This window comes from Corticium candelabrum, chromosome 15 (assembly GCF_963422355.1).
Source record: "Corticium candelabrum chromosome 15, ooCorCand1.1, whole genome shotgun sequence".
NCBI lineage: Eukaryota > Metazoa > Porifera > Homoscleromorpha > Homosclerophorida > Plakinidae > Corticium > Corticium candelabrum.
The window spans coordinates 7260746-7278498 of record NC_085099.1 but is presented as its reverse complement, the minus strand read 5'-3'; the positions used below and the strand labels follow the sequence as shown (position 1 = coordinate 7278498).

Genomic DNA, 17753 nt, shown 5'->3' with positions numbered 1-17753 from the left:
AGCTATTCGCAACTGACTTCAGGGTCGACGTCTGTGCGCACGTGCGTGCGTGCGTGTGTGTGCGTGCGTGCGTATGCGTGCGTGTGTGCGTGCGTGCGGGTACAGTACATGCGTGCTCCTACAGTATGCGCGTGTGCGCGTGTGAACAGCTGTCGTCACAACAAATAGTCGCGTGTTGTGTTTGAAGTATACTGATGGGAGGAACTATTTATCACAATCACATACAGCTACGAGTTCCTAGGGCTGCAATTGCGGCAATCTTGTTCGTAATCTTTATGTCCCGTGACCAACACGTGATTGCACGTGATAGCACGTGATTGTATTCATAGTCACTATTGGTCAGCGCACGTGAAGTAATTGGAGCTCGCGTGACTTCCCACCAAGTAGTCGGCCGACAGCAGCCCCTCCCGCTCGTGACTCAACCGCATTCTTCACGTTCAGTCACACGATTGAGGCAGTCTATGGCTGATAGATTATCGCAGCAGCACAGCGATGGACGTCCAGACGCTTGTGAAGACCGGCAAGACATTCAATCGAGTGATATGTCAACCGTAGACGATGGACTCGACGTCGCGTGAGTTGCGTTCCACCCAGCAACTTTCTCGAAATTGAGTGCGCCGTCGAGTTCTGAACGTTTCTTTGCATTCTAGGAGTGTTGGATGGTCCACAGGAACGAGACGTAGATCTGTAGGAGCACTGGCTACACTAATTACATTCCGTCCCGTGAATCACGTGCATTATATCGTGGTCTTTGTCGTTTTGTAGGATCCGAATGCGTCGCATAAGGTGATCGAGAAGAGACGCCGAGACCGTATCAACAAGTGCTTGAGTGAACTAAGCAAGCTGATTCCAGCCGCCTACGTCAAACAGGTTTGTAGTTTTAGCGATGTTGCGCTTTGGCTTTGGATTTTAGGAGCCGAAAAGAAGGCCAAGAGAGTACATGTATTCCGACTATTCTTGTAGTAAAGTATAATCACGGTGAACGTTGAAGTCGCGTGACAGGGCGGGGCAGTTGTGGGTGTGCCGTGATCCAGCAACTCTTGATTTGTGAAACCGACTTGTTGCTACTGAAGTTGTTGATTTGGTGATCATTTTTTTACTGTAGCAAGGAACTGGGAAACTAGAGAAAGCGGAAATATTGGAAATGACTGTTGAACATTTGAAGTCACTGCATGATGCAGGGGTGACCAAGCGAGAGTCTGGTAAGTTTAATAATGATGTTGACATAGGAGAATGAAGACGTGGTTTGCTGTGATTGACTTAATGAGTTATTGATTTCAACCTTAGTATCCAGTACAGTACCTAGTACAGTATCCAGTACAGTATCCAGTACTTACCGTATTACCAGGCATTTAGCAGGCATTTAGCGGCAAAGCTCTTATTAGAACATTTCAGTACTATGTGCCTTTGTACAGTGTGGTTAGGGAATAGGGTAGAAGCCATGGAATTCCCTAAAGGATCAAGACACAGGAAGATATCATTCACTTCATGATAGTTATATTTCTGATGCTGATTTGGTTGCTTCCTCTACAGACAAATTTCAGTTGGCTGCCACTGTCATGCATCAGTTACACATGCTGCAAACTTCATCTGAGCTATCAGTGATACCTTCCTTTGTCTTTGATCTTCCAGGGAATTTCATGGATTCTAGCTATTTCCTTACCACACTGTATGAAGGTACATAGCACTAAAATGCTATAATAAGTCCCCTCCGTTAAATGGGAGGTGGTGGGTGGTGGTAGAGGAGGTGGGTGATGGTGGGTGGGTGAGTGGTGGTGGTTGTTAATACAGTATTTAGGTGAACAGCCTGTTCTTTGCCTGGGAAGATTATAAATTGTGTTGTTAACAAGTATCTATTTTCAGGCAAATTATGGTACTGAGTGTCCACCCAAGATATCGAGCCAACTTATGATGCATCCTATAGCGCCTGTCCACACTGGTAACTGGATCGTCTGACTGCAAACGTTGCTTCCACACCTAATCCAGTTTTGAGGCGATCGTGATAAATCCAGTCCACTTTGAGAGGTGGATTCGATTCACATTGATCCTGATTGGTTAAATTATGAAAATAGTGGGCGTTACCTTCAGGTGCACTAAGAGTGTAGTTAGAACATTTAACCCTCCTCACTCTTCTTTGTTCTCATTCAATTTAAATTGCCTTATGTTGCTGTATCAGCACTTTTACAAGCAAAGAATTCCCACTTACACATCGACTATTGGTCACGTGATACCAAAAATAGGAGGCAGAGATGTCATTTGAAAGTGCATTGTGGACTCATGCTATCCCGATCAGATCGCGATTCAATTCTGGTCTAGTGGAGGCATTTCGATCAATGGATAAGAGGCACTCTGGACAAACATTTGTGTGGGCATTACCTTGAAAAGGGGACTCAAGGAAAGCTATGCAGCCAACAAGTGATTGGATTGTTGTTATAAAGAGGCAAACCTGATCTGTGTACACAGTTTCATGTCAATTAATTAGGCTAGCAGTTTTAGCATATTTAGAGTTACTCACTGTGACACACACACACACACACACACACACACACACACACACACACACGCACGCACACACACACACACACACACACACACACACACACACACACACACACATGTGCACGCACACAGACTGGTTTAAGTTAAGTGATGATTTCATGACTTTCTGACTAAGTACAGTATTGCTTTCTGTTTCAAGAGCTTGTAGTTTACTGACAAATTGCAGATGCCGTTGCTCAGTTCTTTAAATTAATTGGTAAAGTATAAGTATTATTGTATTTGCAAAATGCAATCGGTACATTGCTAGTTAATTGTTATAGGTTACTAGTTGGGCATGGTTGATGGTTTTGAGCATTGTTTATTGTTCTAAAAAATTTAAATCTTTTGTGGTTTAATTATGCATAAGCAGGAGAAATGTCATCATGCTTGTTCATGGACATAATCAACATTGCACCATTTACTTACTGCAGCATAAAACATGCATGTAGCTCTCTATCAGAAGGCATCTTGGTTATTTTTCAAGTACAATATACTTGAAGATCCAAGAGAGTGGGTTACTGTTTTTTCAGGGATTCGCAAACCAATATGGAAGAAGATTGCCCAGATATGGAGGATACCTTTGCATGTGTTACTATTTTAATACTAATTTCTATTGTAGTGTGGGCAAGATGGTAATGCTTGATTCAAGTTTATGTATAACTTTGTATTGTAGCTGGTTTATCTCCTGAAGCATCACCAGAAATGCTTAGCAAGTATCGCTTGGGCTTTAGTGAGTGTGTTTCTGAGGTTGCCAGATTCTTGTCAACAGCTGAAGGTCTTGATCCAAACAACCCTCGATTCATACGGCTTCTCAATCATCTCCAACTTCATGGAAATCGAGAGAATTCTCTTCCAGGGACACTAGCTGTGGGATCAGAAATTGATACTAGCCACAAAATCAGAGACAGTGCAAGTCTTCCATTAAGTGGCAGAGGTGCCACAGACTCAACAGTTTCAAACTCGACGCCAATTGGGCTGGTCCCTCCTCATGCTGGAGTATTGCCACCTGCAAGTTTGGCTGCTATGGCTATGCTGCAGCAGACCATGCTACATCACCAGTTGGCAGCTGCTGCTCTTCAACAAGGTAATCTTAGTAACAATATGCCTGCGAATTACTGTTCATCCAGCTAGCTACCAATGGTTTTCTTTTAGCTGATCAGTCAGCAGCTACCCTACAGCATGCTCAAGCTCAAGCGGCGGCGGCTGCTGCTGCACTCCAGCTTCCTGCTTACCATGCTGCCTATCAGGCATCTCCTGCTATAATTCCTCTTGCATTGCAGACTGCATTAAATCCTAGACTGGCTATTTCTAATCAAGCACTACTGGCAGCATTGGTCAGTGGCTCAGGTGCTTTGGCTAATTTTAGTCAGTTGGTATCTACTTCATCTGTACTCCCCAGCAGCTCTGTGACAGGTGGAATAACTACTTCTGCTGGTGAAACAACGGGCAATACAAATTCAGCTGCTACTGCTAATGGAGATGGTCACAGTGGGATGTTTGTTTCTCACGATAAAGGCTCGTCATCGGGCAAGAAATCACGGCATGGTGTCAAGACTAAGTCTAAGTTTCAAAGGGCTACAGCAAAGTCTCTTCATTTTCCTTGCACTGTAGAAGGTGATGATGAAGATCAGGATGAGGAGAATGGTTCTGATCGGATTTCTGGTCAAAATGGTGGTTCTCAGTCTACCAGTTCTCCGGGAGTGTCACATGATGGGAGCGAAGATGAACATCAGAATGATGGTGAACCACCTCCAAAGAAGGACAAGAAGGCCCGTGAAACTGCATTATCAGAAGAAAATGATGACGCTGATGTGTGACGAGGTACTGGAGGTAGAGAAAGGCCGATGATTGTCTTCATGTATAGGTAGTTTGAGAATTTAACTAGGTAAGCTGTTTTGACGGTTTTGTACAAGCCTTCTGGACTCTACGCGCGGGTCGCTTCATGCCCGTTTAGCAAGTTGTTGTTAGCATTCCTACGCTGTATGCTGTACGCAAATAACCAAATTCACGCTTTCATTAGTTATGTTTATCTCAATTAGATAGGCGGCTGTGGCTAGCACAGACATACGTGAGCTTGGCAGTCTCCGGTTCCCGTATAACACTTTCAGCCTCCCAAGCTCTGGCCATGTCTATGGTGGAGTTGGGCGGTCTTTGCTTGCTTCTCTACGGCCTTTCAAGGTAAGAATGAGCAATATCTGTGTTGTGACATGGTTGGTTGCAACTTTTTCTCGATGACCAGCTGCAATGCCCAGAGTAGTTTTATGGATCTCCATCTGTTCAACCGTTCCCAAGTCGTGGAACACGGTTCTGTCTGTTTGGATGGCTCTCCATCAGGCTACTATTTTCGTGCTGGACGAAGCAATACGTCGTGGGTAATCTTTTTGGAAGGTAATTATGTCCTACGTCCTAACTTAATTAAATATACACGTAAAAACGTCACTGCAATATAAACGTCACTGCAATTGTAGCATCTACAAGAATAAAATTTATTTCCGAGCGTAGCGAGGCTTCTAATCCAGGTCGCACAACAGAAATGGGCGTGGTCCTCCATCGCTCTCTATCGAGCTTTTGGTGTGTGTGTGTGTGTGTGTGTGTGTGTGTGTGTGTGTGTGTGTGTGTGTGTGTGTGTGTGTGTGTGTGTGTACATAAATCTCAAATTTCTCCTCCCCACAACCACGTTTCATGATAGGACCTACCTTAAAAAATTGTTTCCGTGTCCAACTACAGATGAGTCTAAGAACGATTCGTCTAAGTGAGCAAACAGCGACGAAAATGCTTCATGAACTTCCGTCGCCCCATCCTTCTGTATTGTAGCTAGGGATTTTGTGTACTTGACAACCAAGAAACATCTTCAGGAGTTGAATGCCACCTACAGTCAACTATTCACGCGTCCCATACTACAATCAATCCTTTACTACACTGTGCTGCATCTAACACTGTTCATAGTTAATGTTTGCTGATATCAATTTCTATGTCAGTAAATACCATACCACTGTCGTTACAACGGAACTGAGTGCATACCTAGACTGTACATTTCAATTGTCTTGATCACAACTGCAAAACGACGACTACCTATACCAGGCCTATCTACGTAATCTAAACTACTAGGAAGTTTGCATGTTTACTTCCATGACAGCTAGGGTTTCAACAAATACGTATTGCATTTGTCTAGCTAGGACTCGGTGTTTCAGTAGACTGTCTGAAAACTCCGTTGGACGTGTTACTCACGAACGCGAGTCGCCTACGGATACCGTACAACTAGTTACAGTATTGTAACGAACGCGCGGTCTGCACTGGCTTAAACAACGGGGATGAGGAAAGAGACAAGTATATTGCGTATGTACCTAGAGTCCCGTATCTAGTTTCGGATAGATTCGGACGCGAGATCTTGGTCCAACGCAATTGTCTAAGTATGAAATATACGGCAACGTAGAGACGTTAGGTAATTCATCTTGATCCATGACAATCAATGGAGTTGGCTCATTCTAGCTAGAACGAGACTCGACTAAACGTCTACCACGCCCTACCTCTAGACCCGAACAAATACCTCTAGTTTTGGATGGCCTCTCGTGTAGAGCTACCAAAGCACAGACACGAACCGAATCTATTTGTTGCAGTAGCCTAACATCTCATCTTCCAAGCAATCGTATGGGTAGCGTCGTCGTGTTTCGTTCGTAGCCGTGGTAGTCGTCAGAGTTGAGCGAAGTCACGCCGTCTAGTTTTGGGTTCCCGAAACACACTAGATCGTCATTTTCCAAGCAAATTTAGACACTCTGTAAAGATTTTGAGCATAAAATCTCGTCGTCTAGTGCTAAAATCAACTTTTAAGACATGGTTAGACATGTTTCTGCGTATTTCTAGCTAATTTCTCATCACTCTCTGCAGCGTAGAGATTGCATGGTGCCGTTTGCACATCTAGGGAACAAAATTTCCCTATGTAGCAGTATGTTACTGGCTTGCTATGCAGTCTAGAGTAAAAATGGTTTGACTTCCACAATCAAAAGTAGGGTATTCCCCTCTGATAGTGGATTCCTTTTCTCATGAGATAGGATTAATTTGTTCCACTTTTCAAACACATTTTGTCTAAACAAGCGTTCCTGACCTCTCTTTTGATTCAGTAACAAACAGGTGTAACATGCGGCAGATTTTGTAATTGGCGCTACATTGGTCTGGAAATCCGAGGCTAGGTATGTCTACAGTATGAATCTAGACCAGCCGCATGTTATTCCTGTTTGTTACTGAAGCAAAAGAGAGGTCAAGAACGCTTGTTTATAGGAAATGCAGTATAAAAATTGAAACAAATTAGTCCTACCATCTCAAGAAAGGAAACTAGATATCCACTATCAGAGGGGACTACCCTACTTTTGATTGTGCAAGTCAAACCTTTTTTACTCTAGATTGCATAGCAAGTCATTAAGATACTTCTACATAGATAAATTTTGTTCCCTAGATGTGCAAACGGCACCGTACAATCTCTACGCTGCAGAGAGTGATGAGAAATTGGCTAGGAATACATAGAACATGTCTTAAAAGTTGATTTTAGCACTAGACAACAAGATTCTATGCTCACAATCTTTACAGAGTGTCTAAATTTGCTCGGAAAATTACGATCTAGCGTGTCGGACATCCAAAACTAGAGGGCGTGACTTCACTCAACTCTGACGACTACCATGGCTACGAACGAAACACGACAACGCTGCCCATACGATTGTTTGGAAGACGAGATGTGAGGCTACTGCAACAAATAGATTCGGTTTGTGACTGTGCTTTGGTAGCTCTACACGAGAGGCCATCCGGAACTAGAGGTATTTGTCCGGGTCTAGAGGTGGGGCGTAGTAGATGTTTAGTCGAGTCTCGTTCTTGCTAGAACGAGCCAAATCCATTGATTGTCACGGATCAAGATCAGTTACCTAACGCCTGTATGTTGCCCTATATTTCATACTTAGACAATAGACCTTTTCACAGGGCGTGGCACTAACGACGTCATTGCCTACCGCTTGCCGATTTGGCTCGCTTTTGATGCATTGGCATTTGCTAACCGCGTGAGTTTAGAGCCAAAGCAACAATTTTTCTTTTTGAACTTTAACCGGTGCATATAGCAATGCATCGAATCAGGGGAGGTCTCATTAGGACTCGGCTCTTGTGTGTTTTGCATGTTTTGCAGTGATGAACAACCTGTTTCTGATCTCTTTCGTGACTCTGCCGTGCCATTTTGAGTGATGATGTAACAATGAGACTTGACAGACGTCAAATGCGGGTACAAACGTGCATACGCAATCTATGATGCGTGTTCTGTGTGGTACGCACTTACCAAATGGTTTGGTTTGTACCTTCTGAATACTTCCTAGAATGTGCGGCGTTTGGGGAATGAAAGGACCCTAGGTAGCAAGTAGATAAAGTTCTGTTAATTAATACAATTAATTAATTAATGTTGTAGTAATGTAATTGAGCATTACTATTAAAATGGTGTACACAATGAAAATGAAATTGAACAGCAAGTGGTAGTGTATCCTGGAGCATTACACACAAGAGTACAGAATGATAACAAGAGCCAATATATATTGACCTTTACAAACTAAAATTGATATCAATGACACTAATTACTATTAATTTACCATACAAAAATTAAATCTACAGTACAAGAGGTGGATGTAAATTTGTTAGATATGAACAAACAGTAAATACCTTATATAAAAGATGTATGCTTGAACTAAGTGTTATTTATACATTGCAAATGCTATGGTTCGTTGTCCGTCTGATCACCCCTCTATGTCGATTCTAAGAGAAGCCACTTGTCGGCATTAATTAATGACTTGCTCCTCAGTAAAATGACCTCCTCCTTTTAGAAAAGGAGGTAGCACAAGAGATGTCCAACGTCCATGAGAATGTCAGCAATAACAAACCCTTTGTTTGCCATGACTTGGTCTCCAGGCACAAATTTATTGAGAAAACCAGATTGCTTGGTTAGTCCCTGTCTGTTATGGCACCAGTAAATAGTTGTGACACAAACATAACATGACCACATGGAGATATTGCAACCAATGCTTTCATAGTGTGGTGGTGTTTGTATCTGGAGAAGAAAGCTGATTGCAAACCCCTATCTGAATGACGTTCTGTAAATAGTTCTGTTGCATCAATGATGCATGTCTTTTTTGGGAAAGTCTCTCTAAATGACTGTGGTAGACTTCGATGTAGAGTATCCCTTGGCAAATACCAGTCAACGTCATTCAAATAAATGGCAATAAAGTTTATCCATGTGACAAAAATTTCCATGTGAAACTTCAAATATTTCCCCTTTGCAGATACATTGGTACATCCAGGAACACAGCAAATAACCATGATGGCACGGCAACTACACACTCCAAAAGGTAAAACACAGTACAGCAACACTGAGTGACTGGTTCATTTATATGACAGCCACGTACAGCTGAGGACATTATATCAAGATGAAATATTAATCAAGCATTCTCTTCTTACCTCTCAGTACCACCAGACTTGTCTAAAGACTTCCTCTTCACGTCAGTCATTCCTTAAACACAGCACGTTCTAGGAAGTATTCAGGAGGTACAAACCAAACCATTTGTTAAGTGCGTACCACACAGAACACGCATCATAGATTACGTACGCACGTTTGTACCCGCATTTGACGTTTGTCAAGTCTCAATGTTACATCATCACTCAAAATGACGCGGCAGAGTCACGAAAGAGATCAGAAAGAGGTTGTTCATCACTGCAAAACACGCAAAACACACATGAGCCCAGTCCTAATGAGGCCTCACCTGATTCGCTGCATCGCTATACGCACCGGTTAAAGCTCTAAAAGAAAAATTGTTGCTTAGGCTCTAGACTCACGCGGTTAACAAACGCCAATGCATCAAAAGCGAGCCAAATCGGCACGCGGTAGGCAATGACGTCATTAGTGCCACGCCCTGTGAAAAGGTCTATTGTGTTGGACCAAGAACTCACGTCTGAATCTAGCCGTTATCCGAAACTAGATATGGGACTCTATGTAACACGTGACTATAATCTAATTACATACACTTAAAACGTGTGCTACACTATACTTCTAACAAAACATGAAACATAAGAAAAGATAAAATGAACTCAGTGGTGTTCAAATCTTGTAGTCCGCAAATCTTGAAGGAGTCTTCCCTGCTGTGACACGTTGACATCTAGGAGGTTGACGTAAACTTTGCTCATCCATGTGCTCATCCTCGGAATCCTCGTTCTCTTCCCCAGACTGGGTGGAAATGGCAGTAGCTTGCAGAGGTTGCTCACCGTCTGCTTCATTATCTCTCTCATACCGGGAGGAGAAAGGTATGATGTGCAAGACATGGTCCGTAGTGCATTTATCTGTAAGGATGTGTGCCAAATTGTAATGAACATCAGACAGGCGGCACAGAACACGATACGGTCTGTCATATGATATGCTGAGCTTGGGCAACAAACCTGATTTTTGCAATGGAGAGTGTAATATGACTAACTAGACAAGTTCAAAATTGACTACATCGTGCTTGAGATCATAAAGTCGCTTTCGTATGGTATCTGCCTTTTCTTGGTGACACCTGGCGGTATCAAATGCGTCCTTGATGTTCTTCGTAAGGGCTAGACCATACTGGTGTACGTCCTCAAAGAAACTGTGGGGAGACTGGCTAAAAGGTAAGTAGGAAGCTGAGGATATCTTCCACGAACGAGATTAAACGGAGTGTTACCAATGGTGTCCACGAAGCTTGTGCGATAGGCAAACGCGATAGCTTCAACATAGTCGTCCCAGTCATCTTGATGATTGTTAATGTAGGCTGATAAGGCAGAAGCGATATATCAGTTTAGTCGCTCAACCTGTCTGTTGGTTTGGGGTGATATGCACTTGAAATACCTTCTTCATTCCCAAGCGTTCAGCCATATGTTTAAAGTGGAGCTCCCATGAAAATACAAGTAACTTTCTCATGATAGTACTAAGTGGGCTGATTCTATTGGTACCTTTCTTTCTTAATACAACTCTTTCTGGACGGAGAAATTAAGCTTCCAATGTGGGGGCATAATCCTATGGTAGTCACCATTTTGAGATGATGATGTAGCAATATCTTACTTGCATATGTTGCTCTGTGTAGTGAGGATATATCGAGGTGTAGCAGATTTTGAAAGGATGTAGCATTTAATAACACAGTATCTTGGATGCTCACTAAGAACATCCTTAGGTATGAGCCGTCTACGATGCGTGGTAATGTCGTTTACTATTGCCTCATGATCAGGCCGCACGCGTACAAGGTTGACTAGGCAGAGGAAATGCCATGACTGAAAACGACTTGATACGCTGACTGAATAGGGCATGATGTAATCTGCGAGCAGAGACTATAAGTTCGTAGTTTTCACTACATAGAAGTAATATTGCCGCTAGTCTACTGCCGTTGACTTATGAGTTGTCCGTTACATTGCAAAGAATGGTTTACTGTATTTGCGTTCGGTTGCAACAACAAGGACGGAGATTGCAAACGTGGTGTGCACTTTCATCACTTACCTCTTAGGAACAAGCCTTTGTTGAAACAATGGCTGACAAAGATTTGGTTACAGAATCCTTCTGTTAGACGTAGTAGCTTGGTCTGCAGTGAACATTTTGAAGCGGACTGTTTTCAGCGAGATTTGCAAGCAGAATTACTGGAGACAAAATCACAAATTCACCTCAAGCTGGATGCTGTTCCAACAATTTTACTTTCACCTTCAAACGCAAACAACGATCAACAGGACAGAAACGAAGACACAATCAGGTTACTATTTACAGTCTGTTTCAATCAACCTGTCACTTAGAGGAGACCCTGTTGATGTAGGCCCTTACTGAAGTAATGAAACAACATGCTAAGGTTGCTAGAATGCCTGACTCTGATGATGATTATGAGCACCACCAAGAAATCGACAAAGAAAACAATTCTCCTGGAACCAAAGCACGTGAATTTTGTGATGCTTCATCGTAATATGATCTTGGAGACCTGGCTGAAACAAAGGAACATTCATACTGTGTGAGAGCATCTTCACCAATTCCCGAGGACATGCATTCTTCAGCCACCACAAATTGCCCCATGGTTTGTAACACCAGTAACTGACAGTTGTCAGTCCACAGAGTCTGATGAGGAAGCACATTCTTCTAATACAGACAGTGACACAGAGAAATACTGCATCTTTGACACATCTTGTACGTCACAAGATTCGGATACCGAAATCGGTGGTCAGGTGGTCAGGAAGACCAAAAATTCATTGTTTTCAGAAATTCCTTGAATGAACTGGTTCAATTCTGCCCACCATGTGGCTCTTCTGTAGTCAGCCAATCAGAATCAACCGGTGGAACAATGTTAGTAGTAAAAATAGAGTGCTCAAAAAGCATAATTTAAACTGGCAATCCCAACCACTTGTTGCTGGTTTACCTGCTGGAAATCTTATAACCACAGCAGGGATTCTGTTGTCCGGAGGAACATTGAGCAAATTCAGCTACTTTGCTCAAATCATAAAATTGTAATTTATCTCGGAATCATCATTTTATCGATTGCAAGATGAATACCTGTGTCTTGTGGTTAATGAAATGCGGAAAAGTCACCAGGAATCTATACTAGAAAACTTTGAAGACAATTCTTTACATCTACTGGGAGATGGATGATGTGACAGCCCTGGATATTCCACTAAATATTGTACATATACTTTAGTGGAGCAAGAAACAGGACTTATTGTTGATTTTCAGTTGGTGCAGGTCAGCGAAGTTTCCAATTCTGTTGGGATGGAAAAAGACAGCTTTCTACAATCAGTCAATGAGCTAGTAACTAAGTTACTAAAGGATTGACTGTGGCTCAGATTGCTACTGACAGACAATTGCAGATAACATCTGTCATGAAAAAGCAGTTCCCTGATATAGATCATCAATATGATGTTTGGCACATTTCAAAAAGTGTTATAAAAAAGTTAACCCAACTGGGTAAGGCAAAGGGCTGTAGTAACCTTCTTCCTTGGATAAGACCTGTGGCAAATCACTTGTGGTGGTCATTAAAATCATGTAATGGACAAGCTAAAACTCTAAGAGAGAAATGGATTTCTATTATTTACCATACAATCAATGTCCATTCATGGGAGAATGCTACATCTTTTGGCAAATGTGAACACAAATTGTCACTTGAAGAGAGCCAACGAAAGCAGTTGTTAAAGAAATGTTCTTCTGCACATGATGCACTGAGGGCGGTAGTCTTAAACAAACAGCTTTTGAAAGACCTTGACAAGCTAACAGACTCCAGCCACACTGGTAATTTGGAAGTTTATCATGCTCTTCTCACAAAATATTGTCCCAAGAGGCAACATTTCAGCTGCAACGGGATGCTTGCAAGAACACAGCTGGCTGCACTTGATCATAACCACAACACGGGAAGAGGACAAGCTACTACAAGTAGTGGAGAAATGAGATACAACATGGTTTTTCCAAAACCTATCAAGATCTGGGTTGCAAAGCCCATTGCTGAATCAAAGAGCTATGGCTATCTGCAAGGAATCCTTAAAGCAGTTCTAAATAAACGACAGCAGAATCCACAACCTCTTCGAAAACACAAAGCCAGACAACCTCCAGTGATTTTACCAGCCAACATTGCCACCTGTGAAAGGCCACTCAAGGAAACTGTTGTTAGTGCTCGTAAAACAAGGTGTACATAGAACATACAACTATGCAGGTATAAGATGGGACATTAGTTGACACAGAGTTTTAGAAATAGGTAGTTACAAACATTATTGTCAAAATTATATCTAATCAAGGTTCATGCTCCCTAAACCCCACGTACACTTCGCCTTTTTCTGGGAAAGTTCTTCTAATAGAAAAAAACTACACGTAACGGTATGACCATTCTAACATGCCTGGCCAGTCTCTTATGAGCCCAATGTGTGAACTGCCTGTATGCTGTCAACCTCAAAAGCCTGTAAAGTGAAAGACAATAAACGAAATGGCAATGCCGTTTGCACTTGTGTCAGGAAGCCTGTGATTCAGAGGTTTTGTGAAGGAATCTTCAGTGACATCTCTACCACTGCGGACACAGCAGTGCGTAGAACGTCTTAGTTGAGGCAGACACGCTCAAAAGTTGCGTGTTCTACCACACACACACACCGTAAACCACAGAGTCTCTAACTTTAGCGTGTCCAACTCTTGGCAGCAACGGCAGTGGGCATGACAACACACTGACCGCATGTGCACCAGTCTGAGTTGACCAAGTGCTCGGGTTTCCGTCTCCTGTGTTCGAATCAATTTCATGAGAGTTTTCGGAACTTGAACTGCTTTCAGCGTCATCACATTTCGGCTCAAAACTGTACGGAAGCTACGCCATATACTCTGATGACAAAACATGTTCAATTGGTAAGATATTTGTACATCATCATCTCAAAATGGTGACTACCATAGGGTTACGCCCCCACATTGGAAGCTCAATTTCTTCGTCCAGAAAGAGTTTTATTAAGAAAGAAAGGTACCAATAGAATTAGGGCATTTAGTATTATCATGAGAACGTTACTTGTATTTTTGTGGGAGTTCTCCTTTAAATAAGGTGGACATAAATTGTGACCCCCTATTTGAAAAGAGCGTTGTGGGACATCCATGGCAAAGAACAATGCGGTCCACAACGGCATCAGCAACAGTACTAGCGGTAATGTCTGGCACAGGTGCAAGCTCGACCCATCTGGAAAATTGGTTGACCATCACAACGATGTAACGATTGCCAGTGACAGTACATGGTAACGGTCTGAAAATGTCAACTCCAACTACTTCAAATGGGCGAGTAGCGCTGACCAGTTGCAATTTGTCAGATTGGGCGGGTTTGGGAGTCTTCTTGGACTGGCATTCCATACAGGAACGTACAATCTTCCATGTCCTGTCCGAGACCCTTCCAGTAATATTGAGACTGCATCCGATGATATGTCTTCTTGCGTCCAAGATTCCCAGACATAGGTAGATCGTGGAGCGCTTTCATGACTGCTGAGCGACTAGCGGAACGGAGCATAGGAACGTAATGTCTCCGACTGTTGAGTATCGGTTTGTGCATCAGCAATCCATTGTTTTCATCAACAGAAATTGTGCCTGTGTCTCTTAAAACTTCTCTAACTTCGGGAGATATGTCTTGTTGTCCACGCTGTTCTCGAGACTTCAAGTAACCTATGACCTCACTGAGGAAAGGGTCGGACTCCTGTTGCTCACGTAGCTGATCTTTATCAGATAATTCAATTAGGTTCTCAGTGACAGCTAAGATTGGGAGCGTAGCAGAATCTGACACAACAGTAGGCAGTTGTGACAATGCGTCAGCATTCCCATTAGATTTTCCTGGTTTGTGAGTTACAACAAAATCAAATCCTTGTAAATGTAAGACCCAGAGTGCGAGGCAACCCGTCTGGTGCTTCCGGGACATCAACCATCGCAAGTTGGCGTGGTCAGTTTCCACTGTAGAGTGCTGACCAGACAAATACTTTCAAAATTTTTTGCATCCTTAGGCAATAGCAAGCAACTTGTTTTGTCCTCGTGTCGAACTTTCCTTCCGTGTCAGTCAGGTGATGGCTAGCATAACACACTTCTTTTTCGGTACGTGCGTTGTCAGAAACTTGAGCCAGAATTGCCGCTATTGCATGATCTGACGCATCTGTTTGTTACTTGAATGGCTTTTCCCAATCAGGGTGAACCAGTAAAGGGGGTGACATCAAACATGCTATAAAATGTTCAAATGCTTGTTGATGCCTTTCGTCCCACTGGAATGGCGTGTCATCACGAAGTAGCTGAGTTAGAGGAGAAGCGACTAAGCATACGAGCAAACGAATTGGCGGTAATACGCTGTGAAACCAAGTAATGACCTGAGTTGAGACTTCTTCTTTGGAATGGCCAGGTCGCAAACAGCACGAATCTTTTCAGGATCAGGTAGGAGACCGTTTGGAGTCACGAGATATTCCAGATACCGAAGCTGTTACTGAGCAAAATTGCATTTCTCTGTCGTTAACTTAAGATTGTGTTTTTGACATCGTTGGAAGACAGATTTGAGATGCTTCAAGTGTGTCTCAAAATCAGGAGAGAAAATCAGGACGTCATCGAGATAAACAATGAAAGTTTGGCATTTGAGACCAGCAAGCACGGTATCCATATCTCTTTGAAACGTACTAGGGGCGTTACACAACCCGAAAGGCATTACTGTGAATTCAAATAGACCAACCAGGGTGATGAATGCAGTCTTTTCAATATCTTCTGGCGCCACAGGAAGCTGCCAATAGCCTGACTGAAGATTGAGGCACGTAAAATATTGATTGCCTGCGAGCAGATCTAGACTATCGTCTAAACGTGGGATCGGATATCTATCTTTCTTCATCAATTTGTTGACTTTACGGTCATCAACGCAGAACCTCTTTGAACCATCTTTTTTGTCAACGAGAATTACGGGACTGGCTCACTGAGATCTAGATTCTCTGACAATTCCTTGCTTCAGCATAGTTTTTGTCTGACATTGTACGTTCTCTCTATCCGATGGAGACAATCGGTATGGCATCTGGTTGACAGGTGCATAGTCACCAGTATCAATTTGTGGTGAGCAACAGTTGTTCTTCCCATATTATCAGAATTGTGCGCAAAAACTGAATAATACTTATGTATTAAAGCTGGCAACCTCGCCATTTGATCGACGTCCAGAGTTGTATTGGCAACGGCAGACATGCTAGGTTTAAAACCAGAAGTCGTTTGTAAGCGGACATCCTGATACTTGCGAATGGAGTCTACGACGGAGCTTATTGAATGAACGTTTACCATGAAGTGTTTATCAGTGGAATTTGAAATGACAGCAGGTTAATCTTGAGATGTGAACGCGTATACCCTGCCTGTGGCCTCGTTGAACCCAGAAAGAGTCAGTCCACTCTTCTCGGTGACGACACCAACGATTAATAACTTCACCTTGCTTGACGAAGAAACCCATAGAGTAACCGTTCCATCTTGATAATCGAGTACTGCTTTAACGTTTTGTAAGAAATCTGACCCAAGAAGGACTGGAAAGGCAAAGTCGCGAACAACAGTAAACGGATGTGATACCCGTACGTCGCCAATAGTTAAGGAAAGAACTACAGTACCAACCACTGTAAGTTTACCACCATCAGCAGCTACCAACATCTTCTCGTCAGCAGACACGACCCGTTTCTGAACGTCGCTGTCAAAACTGTTGACATATTGGTCAGAAATATTGAAGTAACAGCTCCTGAATCGAGAACCCAACTGACTGGCTGAGTGCCTTCTGCAAATAAATTGCAAGTAGGAATGGCATTGGAAGATGCATGACCTACAGCGGCATCACACTGAACAGAGTTAACTATCTGACCACTAGAGTCATTATCATGAGCAATTGAGCGGTAACGGCTGGAGTAGACACAGGATGACTGGAGGAATTGTCTTTAGCAAGGCGTTTCCTACATTCTGCAATACGTTGTCCAAACTTTTTACAATAATGACAGTGACCACGAAATGCTCTAGAGGCGGTTTGGTGACCGGAAGCAGAAATAGACAACTGTGGGTTCGTGCTTTGGCAAAACCCAAATTGAGGTTGAGATTGTGATTGCAAAAGTTTTAGAACCGCACCCTGTTGAGCAATAGTTTGCGACTGTTGTGACACAAGTTGCTGAAGCAACTGACTACTAGATGGAACCACAGACGAAACCGCAAACAAACAGTTGGTGATGCAACATACCATCCACCATCTGGTAGTGGGTTAGACGATATGCGCGACCGATGAACAGCTGCAAATGGTACTGTGGAAGACATCTGGTTTACCGCAAAACAAGAAATATCTGACTCACGCTGACGTTGCTGACACTTCCAAATACGTTCAAGTTTCTCCCCACTGCGAAATGCGGTGGTCAATTTTGTAGGCAGGTCCTTTTCTAATTCTCTCTGTGAGTCAGGTCTTAAACCCTCTTGAAACCACGCAACTACTGTTAATTCAGGCAGCAGATTACCTGAAGCTTCTTGTAGTTGTATCATAGTTCTTCGGAATCTTGAACAGTAGGTGGTAACCATTTCTGCTGCTTCTTGTCTAATCGACATCAGCGTCATATTCCAATGCAGAGCTGGGTTCTTCGGATCAAATTGTTCTTTTAAGAACATACTAAACGTGTCCCAAGTGAGCAAGTCGGAGGCATCATGAGTGGACATGTGGCTTTGGTACTCTGTACGATTTGGCCAGCCAGAG

At 42.9% G+C, this 17753-nt stretch overlaps 2 protein-coding genes across 2 annotated transcripts; one reads left to right on the top strand and one right to left on the bottom strand.

Moving 5' to 3' along the window:
- Positions 1–400: 400 nt before the first annotated feature.
- Positions 401–4604, top strand: LOC134191285 (hairy/enhancer-of-split related with YRPW motif protein 2-like). Its single transcript, XM_062659883.1, has 6 exons — positions 401–574; positions 651–687; positions 766–870; positions 1106–1202; positions 3212–3622; positions 3691–4604. Exons 1-6 carry the CDS (start codon positions 462–464, stop codon positions 4353–4355), a joined length of 1428 nt encoding a protein of 475 aa, XP_062515867.1. The 5' UTR covers positions 401–461; the 3' UTR covers positions 4356–4604.
- A 3898-nt stretch (positions 4605–8502) lies between these two features.
- On the bottom strand, positions 8503–9107 carry LOC134191601 (uncharacterized). Its single transcript, XM_062660223.1, has 3 exons — positions 9016–9107; positions 8634–8890; positions 8503–8513 (listed from the first exon to the last, which is right to left on the bottom strand). The coding sequence occupies exons 1-3, from the start codon at positions 9063–9065 to the stop codon at positions 8503–8505; spliced, it is 318 nt and encodes a 105-aa protein (XP_062516207.1). The 5' UTR covers positions 9066–9107.
- Positions 9108–17753: the final 8646 nt, after the last annotated feature.